The sequence below is a fragment of the Myodes glareolus genome, chromosome 27 (genome assembly GCF_982192425.1).
Source record: "Myodes glareolus chromosome 27, mMyoGla1.1, whole genome shotgun sequence".
Lineage (NCBI taxonomy): Eukaryota > Metazoa > Chordata > Mammalia > Rodentia > Cricetidae > Myodes > Myodes glareolus.
The window spans coordinates 12,216,497-12,234,511 of NC_142052.1; the positions used below are offsets into that span (position 1 = coordinate 12,216,497).

The 18,015-nt window shown below is 39.2% G+C and overlaps 1 protein-coding gene across 20 annotated transcripts in view; it reads left to right on the plus strand.

Moving 5' to 3' along the window:
• Positions 1-18,015, plus strand: part of Adam22 (ADAM metallopeptidase domain 22) — a 218,330-nt gene that overhangs the window by 187,221 nt on the left and 13,094 nt on the right. The window contains exons 26-32 of one of the 20 annotated variants that reach the window (XM_085684035.2): positions 3,021-3,038; positions 8,549-8,743; positions 10,969-11,069; positions 11,387-11,453; positions 13,663-13,773; positions 15,786-15,872; positions 17,102-17,131. In XM_085684035.2, the coding sequence (XP_085540161.2) occupies positions 3,021-3,038; positions 8,549-8,743; positions 10,969-11,069; positions 11,387-11,453; positions 13,663-13,773; positions 15,786-15,872; positions 17,102-17,131 (609 nt within the window). Of the gene's footprint in view, positions 1-3,020; positions 3,039-8,548; positions 8,744-10,968; positions 11,070-11,386; positions 11,454-11,637; positions 12,118-13,662; positions 13,774-15,785; positions 15,873-17,101; positions 17,132-18,015 lie in introns of those variants that run through there. The other 19 variants (XM_085684020.2, XM_085684022.2, XM_085684036.2 and 16 more) reach the window with 19 other exon arrangements.

Sequence of the window (18,015 nt, forward strand, 5' to 3'; positions counted from 1 at the left end):
TCAGTTTCATCTGCAAAATTCAGATACCTAATTCCCTCTTCAATTAAATTCTAATTCAAAATTCGTTATTTAATTTTTTGTCTTAATTTTTAAAAGTTGAGAGTAATCTGCTTTTGAATATTTAGTAGCCTCAGACATTTGCTAAGTGATTGATTCCAAACATTTATATGTCTAGTACTTTAAATTTCCCTTATGAAGACTTATAATGTAAATTTTTCTTTAGTATTCTAGTAACTATTTAATGTCATGGCTTAAATGTAGTGTAAGTCTTTCATTCTTGAGTTAGGTTTTTATTGTCAGGGCAGATACCCAAGAAAGGTTCTCTGTGGCTTACATTTGAGAGGTTCCCGTCATCACGTGACTCTGTTACTTTGGGCCTGTGCCGAGGCAGAAGAGCATGGCGGGGATCGGGGATCCTGTGGTGGAGGAAAGCCGCTCACCAGAGAAAGCTCACCACCATATCAAGCCCTCTGCCCCCCGAACTAGTGAGCTGTGAATCCATGAGTGCATTCTAAAGACCCCGATTTTAAGCACTGCTGTTTAGGGACCACACATCAACACACAGCTTTTGGGGACATCCAGTTCCAAACTATAATAGCTCTCTTTAATGTTTTGACCTAAGGTCTCTGGTGAAGTCCCAGTCAGCACACCATCCTGGGGTTTTCTGTTGGAAAGCCTGCATTCTAGATGTTAACCTCATTTCATAGCACATTCCATCATGCATTAAATGTGGATCAGAAAATTGGGAATTAAAATAGTTTAGATTTGGGGCTAGAAAGATGACTCAGCAGTTATGACTATATCCTGCTCTTACAGAGTTCAGTTCCCAACACTACATTAGATGACTCAGCAGTTATGAATATATCCTGCTCTTACAGAGTTCAGGTCCCAACACCACATTAGATGACTCAGCAGTTATGAATATATCCTGCTCTTACAGAGTTTAGTTCCCAACACCACATTAGATGACTCAGCAGTTATGAATATATCCTGCTCTTACAGATTTCAGTTCCCAACACCACATTAGATGACTCAAAACTACTTCTGTCTGCAGCATCAGGAGATTTGACAACCTCTTCTCATGTGCACATACAATACGCGCGCGCACACACACACACACAAACAAATACAACTTTTAAAAGGTTTTAAATTTAAAATTTACTCTGTATCCTTTTTAAACTGATCTTTGTTATGTGAGTTATTACATTTGGAGAACATTTGGAGTAGTGACCAGCTCACAGTGAGCAATATGATTGTCGTCTGAAACCAAATCAAAGGAGACACCTTTAAGTGTGTATCTATTGTTTGTAAAACTAAAACCCTGCAAGTGTTTTACTGAAAATGGAGAGCAATTATTTCACTGTTTGTATGCTGCCATAACTAAAATTCAGGAAGCCACTTATAGATGGCTGTATCACAAAAACACAGGCTGGTTAGATAGTGTGGCTCATGTGCATGGGATAGCCGAGAGAAAGCACTCGCAACATCCCGCCAGGTGTAATTTAGGCACTCATGAAGTTGTGTGTCTGGAGGGAAGGCCTTTCGTCACGCGACAGGCAAATGAGCTCTGTTCTCACACGCATACTCATGCTCATCACAATTATGACTGTTTCATTATACCTCAGTAATTTTATTTGGTCCTATGAAAACGGTTCTAGAATTATAGATTTATACCACTTACTGATATAGATGGATATTTAATTTTTATAATCCTAGGAAAAGGTACAGTTCAAAAAACGTAATGAAAATATACCTATTGCTAGTGAAATTACCTTTGTAGAAATTACCTGGTTTTTTTTTAAGTGGGTTTACATTTTGTCTTTTTAGCATTTCTAAATGTATAGACTTTGCAGATTGATTAAGAAAAAACATAGATCTTGTTCATATTGTAGTATCCTCCTTAGACATGATTTGAAACTAAGACCCAAGTTTTAGAGTTTTTCAAATTATTCAGGATATGTGGATTTGTTCTGTTTTCTTGTTTAAGACAGGATCTTACTTTGTTTCCCTGACTGACTTAATTCTATGAAAAATGTAGTTAATTTATGTAAATAATTTGATTAATTTTGCCATTTAAATCAACATCCAATCATCTGTATATACCTACCATCTGTCTAACATCTATCTATCTATCATCTTATCTATCTATCATCTATCTATCTATCTATCTATCTATCTATCTATCTATCTATCTATCTATCTATCTATCTATCTATCATCTTATCTATCTACCTACCTACCTACCTACCTACCTACCTACCTACCTACCATCGCTATATATGTATCTATCATCTGTCTATGAAAACCTATATGTAAAGTAGAATTGACAAGGCTGGAGAGATGGCTTAGTGGTTAAGAGCCTTAGTTGCTCTTCCACAGGACCCATTTTCAATTCTCAGTCCCAGGGAATCTGACACCCTCTTCTGGCTTCTGCAGGCACTGCATGCACATGGCGCATAAACACATGCAGGCAAAAACACTCATAAACATAAAGTAAAATAGATAAATTTAATATCAAAAACAACTGGATTATTATTAATATCTGACACAATAAAACTGATACTGAGAAAACAGTTACCATTTAATGATTACAACCTAATTTATGCTTTTTGCTGCTTTTTCAGAAGACCCAGGTTTGGTTCTAAGCACATACATGGTGGGTTACAACCTCTAGTTCTGGGGGATTATATATTATATTCTGTCCTCCAAGGGCATTAAGCACACATATAGAATAGACACATACATGCAGGCAAAACAAATATTCATAAATTAAAAGTAAGTAAATTTTAAGATAAATAAATAAGAAATTAATATGGAAATTATTGAACAATATTGTCACTAACCCTTTGGTATCCTCTTCCTTATGATAAAGTAAAATTTTGTGTATATTTCTCGTCTTAATTTTGCAATTCAAATATAAGAAGGTTCAATGAATGCTGGGGTTTGTGTTTAATGCTATGCTCATGTGCTTCTGGCGAGAACTAATGCTCCTTTTTTTCCTTCCTTCTGTCTGTGAGCAGAAACTATCGAGAACAGAGGTATGTGTGACAGTAATCTGAAAAGATGACTGGAAAGTCTGACTCTTTGTATCTTTGTTGACATTCATACATGCAGTTTCAAGTGCATCTTTGTGTTTTGTGTAATAATAACCTTGATCACTTATGATTTTAAAATGATAACTAAAATTATTTTTAATAGCAATGTGTATATAGAAATAGATTTTCTCATCAGAAACAAACTTTTTATGTTAAGTTGTCATGCTTGTTTACATTGTTTAATTGGCTTTCCTTCACGTTTATAATGCTTTTATTCCTATAGTCTGAGGGAAATGATTTTTGTTACTGTTATGGTGATAATGGTCATAAGTTACAAGATTTATCCTTTGTTCCTATCAAGGGATGTTCCGCAATGTTCTTTATAAAATAAAATATTTTTATATGACTTGGTAATCATAAAGGTAGCTAAGGAGGAAATTTGCATGGTTAGAATCTCTGCCCTGTTGAGCCTCCTGTGCTATTAATACATAAAACCTATAGAGAACGTCAATCACCTATTTACTGTAAAAGAGACAGAGAGGTCATAGTTGTTTTTTAAATAGGAATTTCTGGCTTTGTCTAAATTGACAAAGTATTGAGATAGACATTTCACTTCTCACATTTTAAAAATTATTAATTTTACTTGCTGTTGATACTCGAAACTAAAATATTATCTTGGAAACTGATGAGCCCATGCCAGGTATTGCCCATATACAACTTATTTCTGTACAGATTCCTGCTTAATTTTTCGTCTGTCCCATTGAGTGCCTGTGGCAGATTAGGAATAGATATAATATAGTTAGACCTTTGCAGATTCTGACCACAAGACTTATTTTGTTTCAGAAATCAAAATTTTAATCTTTATTCTTCTATTTCCTTTATTTTACAATTTGCACTCTATAAGGATTTAGTTTTAAATATCTATAGAATCTTTGTGACTACATGATATCCAAAGGTATCAATTGAAATCCTGATCATAAATTAAATTGAAAAAATATCTACAATAATCCTAACATTAGACATTAGAAATAGTTCCTTTGGTTTAACAAACTCATTATTACTTAAACAAAATTTATTAAAGTTTTAAGACCGCTGGGTTTCTTTGTGCCATGTCTTGAACTCATGAGAATTGAAACACGTGAAGAAAGCAGGGCCTGTTTAGGTTTCCTGTAGGTAAAAGTTTCCTAATCATATCAGAAATCTCAGATTTGTGAATTTCTTCAGCAGAAAATTAAATTGATGATATTGCAATGTGATGATTTCAGAGCCATTTCTATAGGAACTAAGTGAGACTATGATTAATTTAATACTGCTGAATATACAGAAAGGGAAGAACATTCCGCAGATGCCTGACATCAACAAAGCTAAACCCGTGCTCCTAGCTACTGTTTGGATGTTCTCCAGAACACGGAAACTGCCTGTCATGCAAAAATGATGGACATTTAAAAGCTTTTACCAGTTTATTATTCTGATTAAACACATGCATAGTTAAAAGCATGTTCACACTCTCACTATCCTTTTGTCTGATGTAATTTGAGACCTCCTGGTGCTCCAGCCTTTGTTTCACGGATAGGACAACTCTTCTGAAATCCAGTCTGTGTCTGGGGAGTCAGTCCATCTTCAGAGGAGTTTATTTTAGATATTTTGTTATAGTTCAACAAAACTTTACCCTCTTGTCCATGGTTGATAATATTAGTTCTGTGCAATAGTTCTCTCTAGAGAGCAGCAAAGGGTGGATGTTAGACCAAGAAGTTATGTATGGAAGTCTCTTTAGGGTTCTTTTAGGTGATGTGTTTTAATGAGTAGAGGGAAAATGGGTGGGCAAACAGACGCAGCATACATCAGTACATTTTCAGTCCTGCAGTGTTATCCACAGACATCAAATAAAGACCCATCTGGTTCCAAAGATGCGAGGCACTAAAGCCAAGAACTTGATGTCATCTTTACCTTTAAATTAGGATTGCCTTTGCCCTTCTCTGGTGGGAAGGCCATTGACAAGGAGGTAGTAGTTGATCTGCCATTGTGTGGTGTGGGAAAATGGCTGCTGTCTCTCAGCTGTGAAGTCTGAGTTCTCTGTAACCCTTAACATGCTGGTCAAGGGAGAGGACTGTGGGAGTCACCAGCCCAGCTGTGGCCCACACACTCCTTTTTGGCTGATAAAATGTGAGGTTTTGCTTTGGCATTTAATGCTTCAAGCAATATTAAACATATGGGCATCGCCAGATGACTGTTAACGTAGAAATGGCCCAGAAATGCCAAATTGAGCCTAATGTTCAAAATTTTAGAAAAGATAGCCAAGCAATTCTATAAATGAATCAGGTAGCAAACTTCCTACTGAACAACAACAAAAATAGAAGCCGCATATTGGGACCTAATGGAAGTGTACCCCACACATATATTATTATAGTAGTGGAACCACAGAACCACAGGGCCACAGTGAAGCCTTAGATAAGAGGATTACTTGCTTTTTTTCTTTAAAGGTCCGAGGACAGAAAACCTCTTTCTTTTCCCTGTCAATTATTGGCCTTGAGGGATAATCTCAGAGACCTTGGCAGCTGCATGGTTTACAGCAAGAACTTAAATTTTAGTTTTCAGTCTGGTTTGCAGATACAAGCAGAAAAAGGAATATTGGATGGACTTAAATTTATAAACCATCTACATTTGGTGGAAATCCTTTCCCTTTGTTTGACATGAACACACATCACGGTGGCTAGTGAGGTGTGTGATCATTAGACCCCATGCTTCTGCTCTGGGGTTTCACCTTAAGCAGAATCTCTCCTACCTCCTTTCTTCATCTCTCATCTGTTCTATCCATTTCTTTTCTTTTTGTGAACTCCCCACTTTTTCTTTCCCAAACCGTTTTTGACTTTTTTCTTTTTATTTTTTTTGCATTCTTCATATTTCAGTGATATTCATGCATCTGTCAACATGAGTTGGTATAACTTACAGTATTTCTCAAAACAAGGGAGTAACAAATCCTGTAAGGGACAGCCAGGCACTAAGCAGGGACAGGAGAAATGTCTTCTTCACACTGAGGTTATGACCCGGCCACTTCCCCCAGCCTCCTGTTTTCTAATTTTGATGTGTATATGGATTGATGAGATAAACATCACTGCTCAATACATCCTCTTAGGAAGGTCACATTTCTCTCATAATCAGAGCAGTCATTTATCTAAAGGTTTTGGGGTTAGTGTAAAACAAAACAGAAGAAAAAACTTTCTTGATGTTCAAATTTATAGGGCTCAGTACTAACAACTTTATAATTATGAACACATTGCTATCTGAAGTAGAATAAAGATAGTCACTAAACTTATAAATTGTAAATGTGGTAAAATAATAATTATCATTTGCATAGTCTGCCCAAAATCAAGTTATAGGTGTTGATCTTTGTGTTAACAAATAGAAATTCCTTAAGCAATGTTATTTAATAAGGTGCGTCAGTTCAACTAAGAGGTTGTAGACAGAGAAAAAATGACACTTTGTAACTAGTGTAGGAAGTGTTGATTTCTGAGAAAAATGAATTTAGTTACAAATAATTTTTTCTATTCTTAATTATTTGCACAAACGTGTATCTAAAATATTTGCCTGTAGTGTAATAAAAATAAAAAAAATTCCCATTTGAAAACCTACCACTTTGTCAGTCCAAATAATTACTTTCAGGATCAAAAATTGGGAGTAACATAAAAACACCCACATTTTAAGACAAAGGCCATAAGAGAGAAAACAATTAGAACAAAAAAGAAGTTCAATTAAAAATTTTAAGGCGCTCATCTAGTTGGCTTTCCATGATTTTTCATAGCAAATGATGGACTGTTGTATTGATCGCAGGAACCTGGGACTCCCTCCCCACTAAAGCAGGAAGTAGCGTTCTGCGAGGGTGTAGTAGACACTGAGGAAGGGATTGGTTTTGAGACAGTGACGACGCATGTTTAGTATTACTCTTAAGGACGCTGTCAGGAAATTGATAATTTATTGCTGGTATTAGCCATGTAAGGAGAGTTACTCTGTTCCTTGTGGGGTTTTGAAGGGACTGCTAAGATGTAATATGTGCATTCTAGAGACGTTTACAGTGAAGTTAGATAAGAATCCAGTGTGGCCCGGGAGTTAAAAGGAGAAGCACCCTAGAACTCCATTAAACTGAAACTGTTCCAACTCCCAGACTAATTCCTTCATTTTGCTGGAACCTCTATCCATCAAGCATGGAGCTAGTTTTAGAAATTAGTTTAGTAAGAATTTTTTTCTTAGTTAGTGTATGGAGAACTAGATAAGGTCACACAAATTAATCTTAAAATACATGCTTTATATTCACTTAACAATCTTTTTCTGATTTGTAAAATATGAGCTGTCTAAATAATCGAGGAGAGGATGTTCAGTCAGTAACAGCCAAGTATTTTAAATAATTTCAACGATATAGGAATCAAAATAATCCAGGGGACATCTGAAAGGGTTTCTGAGGGTTAAAACAGTATCTGAAAACAATCACGGTCATTAAATGAAACGGAATTGAAAGGGACTTAGGGAGTATATGCTTTTGCTGGAGACTTATTGACATATACGTGTTTGGAATTCTTAGCCCATCCCTAGCTTTTGACATCACCTATAGCATGAGTGAAATTGGTCATGATTCAGATGCATGTGGCTCTTTGAGGCCACACCCTAACTGACTGCCTTGGCTGCGGGCAGAGTTGTCTGGGGTATTTTGTGTCTTTCCAGTTCCCTTTGAAGAAATAGTGAGACTGTTGCTGTCTTAGCTCATTCAGAATGAGACAAGAGGCTTCAGTCCTGCACGGGCTAAGCAGATGCCCTGTCTTCCTCCCGTCCTGTTGAGGTGGAGCTAGGAAGTGTCACCACCCTCTGTCACAGATGCCTTCCATAGTCTCCCGAGAAGCTCGGCTACTTTTCAACTCTTTCTTCCTCTTGCTAAGTTGCGTTCCTTTACACAGTCTACTGTCTAATATAAAATTACTGTTTTGATTCAAACTTCGGTCTCAAATTTTCTATAAATAATGAAGGTGCAAACTGAACACCAAATTCGAATGAGATTTTATTTGGACTTAATTATAGAAAGCAATCCAATCTTTTAAAACTAAGGCAAGGTTATAGTCATCATATATTTCAAATCATGAATAATTTATTCACCACATTTGAAAAAAGCCTGCTTTACTTGAGCAAGGAATGTCTAAACAGATCTTCAACATCAATTTTTAAAAGGAAAAAGTTATTGCAGTTAACATCTCCAGGTAGGGTGATGTTGCGTTGACAATAATTCATCGTTCCATATTTCTCCGAAAACAAGGCTTTATTCGTCCAGCCTGCCAAGACTTCATGGTTACATTCTGACCTCTGCAGCTAGAAGGAGTTGAAGTTGTCGCGTTTATTAATAATCTCATGTTATAGATTTGCTCATGTAGACCATTATCCCTACCTCTCTTTTTCCTGAAATAATATTTGTATATGTCTGTGTTCATGTGTGTGTCTTGTTTTCTGACTCTGAAATGTTTATTATGCCTTAGACAGTTACCCCAGGGAGATTATGTAAAAAAGCCCGGAGATGGTGACTCTTTTTATAGCGACATTCCTCCCGGAGTCAGCACAAACTCAGCATCTAGTTCTAAGAAGAGGTCTGCCTTTCTGTCGCATTTTCAGATTTCCACCTGTTCCATCACACATTATTCCATTAGTCAGAACATTTCATTATTTTGCAGCAGGTTTGGTTACTTCTTCCTTCTTTCTTGAATGTTACAATAGTATCCCTTGTTCTTTGATTACTCCACTTCAAAATGCCATATGCTCAGAACCGCTTTGGAGAAAAATCAGGCTACAAAATGGAAACAAAATGCAACAACTCTAAATCTGTGTAGAAACCCCAGGGTTTTCCCTGCCATGTTACACATGGCTTAAGAAGCAAAACATAGTATTTGAAAATATTTTTACATGGTGAGCTTTATGTCATGTTTGGTAGTCAAAGAAAAAGGGTACTGTCATGCTTCAATAAAGGCAATTAAGATAATTAGTAATGTAAGTGCTGCATTGAATAGTTTTTAACTTTGTGTATTTCAAAGCTAAGCTTGCTGTGAAAAAAATGATTGCTTCTCTGTGAATCATCTATTTTAATATTATGATTTTTTTCTGGAATGGTTATTTGTAGACTTTATAACTTTTATCTTAGTTGAAGAATTAAGTATAGGTAGCATTAAAATAAATACAGTATTGTTTATGTCTCAAACGCTAATGCTATATTCTTGTTCTAGCATCTTAAGTTGTATGACATCTTTTAACTTTCAGTTTGCTTTATAATCAGTTGACAGGATGAACTAAGAACTAGAAGAACTAAGCTAAGCAGGGTGTCACAGGGTGGGATCAACCTTCACGTAAAGGGAACTAAGATATCGTTGTAGAAAGCAGGCTTTAAGGTTTCCATGGAGATTTCAAGGATAGTGAAAGTGTTTCAGTTGGCCCACTCATAACACTGAGCACGCGTACTACTTGTAGACTGAGGAACTCATTTACTGAGAGGGAACGTGGCCTCTTCTGACAGTCTGAGTAGAGTGGATGGTCCTTAAAGCAATCTGCATTGCTGCTCAAACCTTATAGGCACTGAATACGAACCCGGAACCATTAGTCACTAGGAACTTTCTTAGGCACGTTTCCTTAGATAACCGAACTCACAGCAAGAGCCGTGCTGGTTCTGAGCCTGGGAGCACACACGGTAACGTACACTTGACAGAGTACAGAAATGACTTTTCCTTTATTCTTGAGGACTTTGTCAGCTGGGAGAGGATAACCGGGGATCTACTAGCATTCTCTGATACAAATATTTGCTTGGTCAAATATAGACTTTTAAATTAAATAAAAGTAAAATGTGGAGAAATCAGTGGGTTCCCGAACCATTCATTGGCCTTTCATACAAAACAGGAGTGACTTTGTATTTAGGAGAGTGGTGTGCATGCAGTCATTGTGCCCAGTTCTGTTTGTTTTCAGAGGATTCCCTTTCAGACTGACATTATTAGTAATTAACCAGAATGATCGTAGGAGAGCGGCTTAAACGTAGCGCTGTCCCACAGTCTCTGGTAAGGAGCTTTCCAGTGCGCAGGATTGGCTCCCAGATTTTGGGAAGCAGTACGCTAGGTTCTGAGCAGTCAAAAGCATATCAAATTATTAGGCTCCAGACTAGGTTTGTCACATTCCTTTCATTATGAAATGTCATAAAAGTTTTGTTTTATGGTGTAAGGTAGGTGTATTGATTTTGATTCTTATAGTCAATTCGTTTAGTAATAGTAGGATATGAATAGCGGAAGGGCTCAATGGTGCATGGGCTTTGTGAGAGATATCTCCATGATAAAGATCTGATTCAGTTCAGTCATTGGACAGTTAACCGACATACATTTTATCATTGGGGGCATATTTTTGTAGAAAAATACCAACTCTCCGATGATAATTTAATTAATTTAAACTTGTGTATTCCTTTCATAAAGTGAACCAGGTTCAGTTGGGCAAATTTTATGTGATCTCTTAAAAGTCCATGTTCTCATAATATTTGAATGAAAATCATTGCTTTACAATTAAGAAACATCTATGGTGGGACCCCATTATAACCCTGCTGCTGGGGTTATGTGACTGCAATACTTGCTGAATTTGCTCTATGGTTGCTGTGTTCTGGGGAATGTAAATTGGCTTGCATTATATCCCGCTGCTTTTCCATTTATGACTTTTGTAATGGGGTTCCATTGTATTTGACTTTTCTTAAATTGAATGTTGTGTAATTCTGCCTTCTTCATGAAGACTTTCATGTTTTCTTCATTCTTTCATTTCAGATTTTTTTATTGATTTGTTTTATTTAATGCACCGTAATGCTTACAAATTTTGCTTAGTGATTCCAAAACATTTATCTGATGATATTTTTTGAACAATATGTAAATGCTTCTACTTTCAGGTCAAACGGGCTCTCTCACTCCTGGAGTGAAAGGATTCCAGACACAAAACATATTTCAGACATCTGTGAAAATGGCAGACCTCGAAGTAACTCCTGGCAAGGTAGTGACCAGCGTTCAGAATCTAAGATCTGGCATCTGGGGCCCTGTAAAGATGTATTCTTTCCGATAAGCCATTCAGCTCTTCTCCCAACAAAGAGATGTAGGAGAGGCCAGCTCTTTGTTTTGTCCTTTGAAATCTGCTTGATGGGAAATGGTGGCGTAGTGGCTAAGTAGGCAGGAAGCATTGGAAGGTCATGCAATTCCACACATTGGGCGGCGATGCTAGCTATAAATTACACCCATTAGAAGTGCCATATAAGTATACATAAACCATTATTTATCTGTATGAAAATTTAGCTGTAAATGATCTTTTTTCAGGTAACCTGGGAGGCAACAAAAAGAAAATCAGAGGCAAAAGATTTAGACCTCGATCTAATTCAACTGAGTAAGTTGTACATTTAATGGGAAAGGCATTCGAAGGTCCTGTGCTATTATTGATGACTATTAGATAGATGACTGTTAGATAGCAGATAGTCAAAGAACCACCTACCATGCCTCTGGACTGGGTTTTGTCTTTTTAATTCTCTTTGCCCTATAAAAATTAACCTTGGCTTTTCTCTTTTACATAGGCATCTCCGCAACTGTGCCCATACCAATATTCACTGATAGTGGGGGTCTCACCCTTGCTGCGGGCTTTTTCCTCCAGTCACCTGCCATTGTGGTGTTTTGGTTTCCTTTGAAAGGAATTATGATAGCTTTCTTTTTTTCTCATCATTGGGTATCCAACCATCTCAAAGGGCCCCCCTTCCTGTCCTCCGGAAGCCCTAGGGCGAATCCTCACTGTATTAAAGTGTGGCTCTGCTCACTCTGAAGCCACCTCTGGTCTCCACGGCTCTCTAAGCATTCTCTCAGACTAATGGGAAGAGCTTCCCTTTGAAGTTTTCCTCCTGGGGACGTCTAAAAGGCCATTTACCTAAACTTGCTCTTTATCTGAATCGTTGTCACTAATGCAACATTAACTGCTTTAAATGATAGACACATTTTTTAGTGGGGTTGAAAGTTACATTTAAAGTCTTTTATTATGAAGTAAGCATCATGCGTTTTTTTTTTTTTTTTCTTTTGGTGGTGTTTCTTTCTTCACTTAAGAAAGTGCAAGCAAAGCATTACCTCCACAAACCTTACCCCCTTCATAGGGTAAAGCACACCCTTGGTATTCTTCCCAGCCGACCTTGCCCCAGATGTGATTATAATTGCTGTTTCAAATCCCCTGGCATCTCTGCTCACACCCCACTCTGGCTGCAGTTCTTCTCAGGACCTCTGACTACTTTGAACCCAAGAGTCTGAGTAGCCAGTGTCTGTTAACTGCTTGTTAGAAACTGACATTAGCTTCTCCATCATATACCCTGCCTTTTTCAGTCCAGGAATAATAACATTGCCCTGAAATTTGGACCTTCCACCTGAATGGTATTGTCTTGTAAGTGGCTTGTCAACATTTGCTAGAGGATACTTTTACCTTAGAAATAGTAGCAGTTTCAAGTGATACCATTGCATGGTCCAGAATGGCATCATAGATCTCCATCATGAATAACTAACCTACTGGAGTTTATCTTCTGCATTCCCAAGTGCTTGGGTGCTGGAGGGCTCACTGGAGATAAACTCTTCCTGGAATGTTATTTGGTTTGTTTTGCATGAGGCCACCTGGTAAGAGGGCTCCTCAGCGTATACTGGTTGCTCATAAGATTACGAGTACATCTGTGAAAGGTTCTTTGGAACTTCCTCTGTGGACTGTTAGTGCTAGAACAGTCTTTCTGTGACTAGACTTTGAGAGCTCCTAAGGGAACAAAAGATCAGCAGTGTGTTAAAGCAATGGGGTCAGGACCAGAGAACCTTTGATGTTCGCCAATATTCATATAGTGTTTTCTAGGGCAGGCATTGATTTTAAAAATGTATAAAATTCTATTTATATCACATGATAGAATTGTATTAGGGATAGTCTTTATGAAATCTTGCCTTTGATATAATTAAGTTCTAATATTTAATGTTACAGTATAATAGAAATCTCTCAGTAAAGAAGGTTCCCTCAGCTTTTTCTGAATTTTCTGAGTTTGGGTGCATGACTCATATTCATTCATTGGAGCCAAGTTTGTGAAGCTGACTGTCCATGACCAGAAACTTTCTTGTATGGGAACTGTCTTTCCATACACGCATACACATTTACATATTCCTGAAAAATATGAATTTCTGATACCTAACATATCAAGAATTATGTTAGCAACTTTTTATACTTTCTCTCCACAAGTCATCGCATTTGATAGGATGACGTAATACTACCATTGTGTGACCATACTAGGAGCAGAACACGCAGGAAGCACACCCTTTTTACTTTTCCTGTAGTAAGAACTGTTTCAGGTCTGTTGTTTCGTCATCCCCTTTAGAACCACATCATCCCAAAGGATGATGAACAATTGGGGCCTGGATTAAAACATTCACCACCAAGCATGCTCTATAAATTAGAAAACAAAATAAAACACTAACTGTCCTTGTTGCTTATACGGGTTTCCCACCCAGAGATTTTGCATCTTCCTTGCTGTTGTTCACGCTATAAATTTTTTTTTTTTGGCTTAGACTTTGTATTATATATTGTGTTTTTACAGGAGGGAGCCCCAAGCTCCTGAGCCTGGGCACTCCCTCGCCCAGACATTCCCATCCCAAGGCATAAGCCCAGGGGGCTCTGCCAGCCCCCAGACAGGGAGTCTGGATCACAGGTTAGTCTTCGCTTGCCCCTTCACTCTGGGCTGCCACGTTAATCCCCCTCAAAGCCCCTCCCTTGGCTGAGAGCAGGGTCATTTGATCTGTGACAGAGCCCCATATCTGCTCAGTGGTGCTCCCGACCCAGTCAGCACCCGCTTTTCATCTTGGAGAACACGAAGAGGTTCTCCTATCCTGTCCAGCGCATTATTTTTTTCTTTTTGCATGTTGCACTAACACGCCACGCTAAGTCAAGCCGTATAGGCAGGTTTATTGTAGCTGATAAAGGCCCATCGCTCTTGCCACCGTGCCAGGTTCCCACAGCGCTCCAGCACAGATCTGAAACCGAGGCGAAGGTCCATCACATGCCAAGTCAAGCTATGTGTTTGGAATTTTTGCGGGTCAGCCATAGCCCCTGTCCTTTGAGTTTCAGAGATTGCCAGTGAAAGGAACGGAGGTCTCCCCCAGGAAGTGGCTTCCTGCCTGTGGGACACTGAGTTTGCTGTGTGGCAGTGTTTCCCTGACAGCGGCTGCATGAGCTTCCCCGATGGTTATTCCGAGGCCGTCCGTGTTCTCAGCGGCTGCACTTGCTTTTGAACTTTTTCTTGCTGTTTCAAGCCCCAGTGGAAATGTTCACGCGGATTTTCATTGGCTATCTCTGTGAAAAGTGCAAGTTGGCAAAGGTTGTGGCTAAAAGCAAAACTAATGCGAGTTCTTCCTGAATCAGGAGACGTATCGTAGCAGAAATGGTCTTATTAGCATAAAAATCAACAGAACCTTTCTTCCAGCGTGGAATCATAATTTTATTTTACAGAATACCTTCTTAATGGCTCAAAATGAGGAAAAGAGCTGTGGAGAAATAATCTGATTTTTAAATATAAGTAGAAATATAGTAGTTTTGGTTTAAATATATTTATAAGTAACCAAAGATTGAATATGGAGGAAAGAAATAAATCTTAACTAAAAATTAATATGTTTTATAATTTCACCAGACTTGTTTTCAAATAAATTTTCGTTGATGATAGTACCATGGAGCTACTTTTTAGAAGAGAAAGCCTAGTAAAACCTCCAAATTCTTCCAACGCTTAAATTGTCAAATCCCTGTTGTTTTATAAGAGCAGGTCCTAAGGGGATGTGTTTTTGCTTGACTCCACAATGAAAATCACAGGGCTCTGTGGAAAGCAACCACTGTGCCTCCAGTTTTGCTGCCTCTGAGATTTGCACGACCGTCCTGGGGGCACCACTGCCAGGTCCATCAGGGAGACGCTAGCATTACTTTCGGCAGCCGTTCTTTTGGAAAGCAGCTTCTGAGGGCTGTTTCCTCAAGCAGTCTTGATCGTTTGAGTCTGGAGAGCACAAAGAGGAGGCCGAACTGTGGGGCTGCAATTAGATCACTGACCCTAGCTTCCAAATCATGGAGGCCAGCTTGGACAGCAGTGAGTGTGCTTAGGGGCTCCAGGGTCGGGGCCAGACCCGTTCTGTTCCTTACAAAAGTCAGCTGGAGAGCACCCCTCAGACTCTGTTATAGAGAGTAACACAGGGGGTGTGTAGAAAGCATGTCTTGCCTATAACTAGAACTTGGCTCCTTTAAATTGTCTGACGTTATATGTGCCTAAATAAAATATCAGATTGGAATTGCAGCCACCCTGAATATTTTCAAAAAGCACCAATTTTATTTGAAAACCAGGGAGCCAACTGAGAAGTGGCTCGGGAAAAAGAAGCTGCTTTTGATGTGGGTTAATGAGCTTTTTGATAAAGAGAGAGTTTCTGACCACAGTGGAAAGCCAGTGGGAGAGCTTTCCTCGGAGTGTCGTACTACCTTGTAGAGCACCGTGTGCCTTGTAGCTGAGGTCATCTTCACGCCCTTGTGCAGACGGCCTCACAGTCACCTGGCCAGTGTCCATCCTGGTTTATCTGCCGTAGTCGCTTGCATTTGGAGGGTGAAAACATCGTGGCTAAGCTTGTGCTGTGTATTTTCAGATTTTTCTATCTTGTTCTGCTTTCTTGTTCCTTCCATTGCTTTCTGCAGGTATTTAAACCCATGGTTCAAAAGAGACTATAATGTAGCTAAGTGGGTAGAAGATGTGAATAAAAACACTGAAGGACCCTACTTTAGGTATTTTACAAATTCATTTTCTCTTCCTTTCACACTCTCCCAGCACATACACGTACTGTAGTGTGACTGGCTCTCTCTCCCTTGTTTCTCCTAATACAAATTCCTGTAGGCGGAAAGGCTCCTCGTTCATTTCGCTGCCTTTTGATGTATTTGGCTTCCTGAGCGAGTCTAGTTCTTCTGAATGTTTCAAATGAAGCCATTTGAAAGGGTTGCCATTCAGTGCATGTCCCTGTCACCTTTTGGAGCTTTTTAGTAGCTTTCTCTTCATTTTATGCTATGTAGTGTTCTATGGGCATGAAACATACCCCCCACTAATAAAGAACCACTATTAACCTCAACAATTTAATTTTCATAATCTAGAAGTTCCATAATATATTTTTCCTGCTTACCATTAAGAGTGCATAGTGCATAGAAAAACTCAAAGAAAACTTGCAAAGAAATTAAACTGGAATTTTATTTCAAGCAGAAACAATGATTTGATCGAACTGGAAAACAGCTGAGATATTATTGCTCGTATGATAGCATGTGGTGAGCTTAGCTTTCTTTTCCCATAGAGCCATTTGCTAGCATTGGGGCTGTGCTGAGAAGAGTATGCTATAGATGCTCCACAAAGCAGTGGAGGACTTTCATGTTCAAACGCAGGAAGCAGATAGAATAAGAGCCTCACTCATCCTAAAGCTGTCCCGTCTCTCCAATTCCCTGGAGCGTGAACTACAAATCAGAGGCCATTTCCTAAGCCTCTCTGTGTCATCTTCCCCCACTCTTTTTAATGTAGCTGATGACCTAGAGGTAAATGTCCACTTTATATTCGAATACTTTATGGAAAACTAATGCAAAGAGGAAACCGAGCCTCGGTCCCTGCCTCTTCTGAGCACGATTCGTGTTTCCTGTCCTTCTTGCCATCACGTGGGTCAGCACTGAACAGATATGAGATGTGCTATGTGTATTTAACTCCCAGCACCCACACCATGTGGACTTTCTTTCCCAGTGGACCATTTAGTTTAGTTGTATATAGTTTGAGAAAATGATTAGACCTCCCTGCATTTTACTTTGATCCATAGCTTTCGCGTATTCCCCAGGGAAAGCATAGCTCCTGCCTGCTCACAGAAGTATCCTGCTTTACAGTCCACCTTCCTCTCCTTCCCTGCCCTCCGCTTGCCCCACACTGTCCCACGCTGAACCTCATAGACATACACACTGACATCCAAACACCCCACCTCCACCCGTAGCTCCCACGATGGCCAACAGCAAGAAGACAGGTAAGACGGTTTCGATGTTATGTGGAATCTTGGCTCACTTGCAGTCCTATTTTTTTTTTTCTTTTTCTTTATCAGGCTTTTGGGCAGATTGTAATTTGTCCCATCCGTGGAACCAAAAACAGCATGAGTTTGGTCCTACATAGGTTAGGACTTTTATTTCTAAATTGACAGCATTTTATACAGAGTAATTTATGAAATGGTACCCTGGAAGAGTCTATGCACCTCCCCTGGGTGAGCTGAGAAGTTGGGGTGACTCAAGAGAGTCCCCATTTCTTAAAGTCAGCCCCCCAAGTCTGCCCAGAAGCTGTCTGGCTGAGCACCATTTGAATGGGGAAATGCTTCAGCACCCCTGGTTGCACGAGCCAAGCTATGAGAGAAATCCAAGAGGGTTTCTTTATCTCATCTTTTAATCAGAGATGTTGGTACCTACAGCACAAAGGCACATTAGGAATTGATAATGAAGAATCTATATTTTTGTTTCAATGGTGAAGCTCCTGGACAGTTGTGATCTTGCTGTCCTTTTAGATCAATAAGGGTTGTGCAGGTCAGACTTGGAAGTCAGCTCTGGATCTCAGTGGCAGTGGAAAATAATTGAGCTAGGTCCCAGCTTGAGCACCATGGTTCTGTCTACCCTCCAACCAGACCAACCCCTCACAGGCCTAAGTGCATTCTCACCTAGGCCTGGGCTTCACCAACCTTGTACTTGAGCTCTCTTGACAAAGTGCACAGACAAGGACACAGGTCACCTTCTTAATCACACATGTGGAGTTAGATTTGTTCCATCCTTACAGCATGTAGTGGAGATGTAGTAGCTGTGGCAGACTGGCTTGCCAGTGAGAAGGTCCTATCCCTGAGCTCCAAGGACATACTGCAGAGCCTACAGG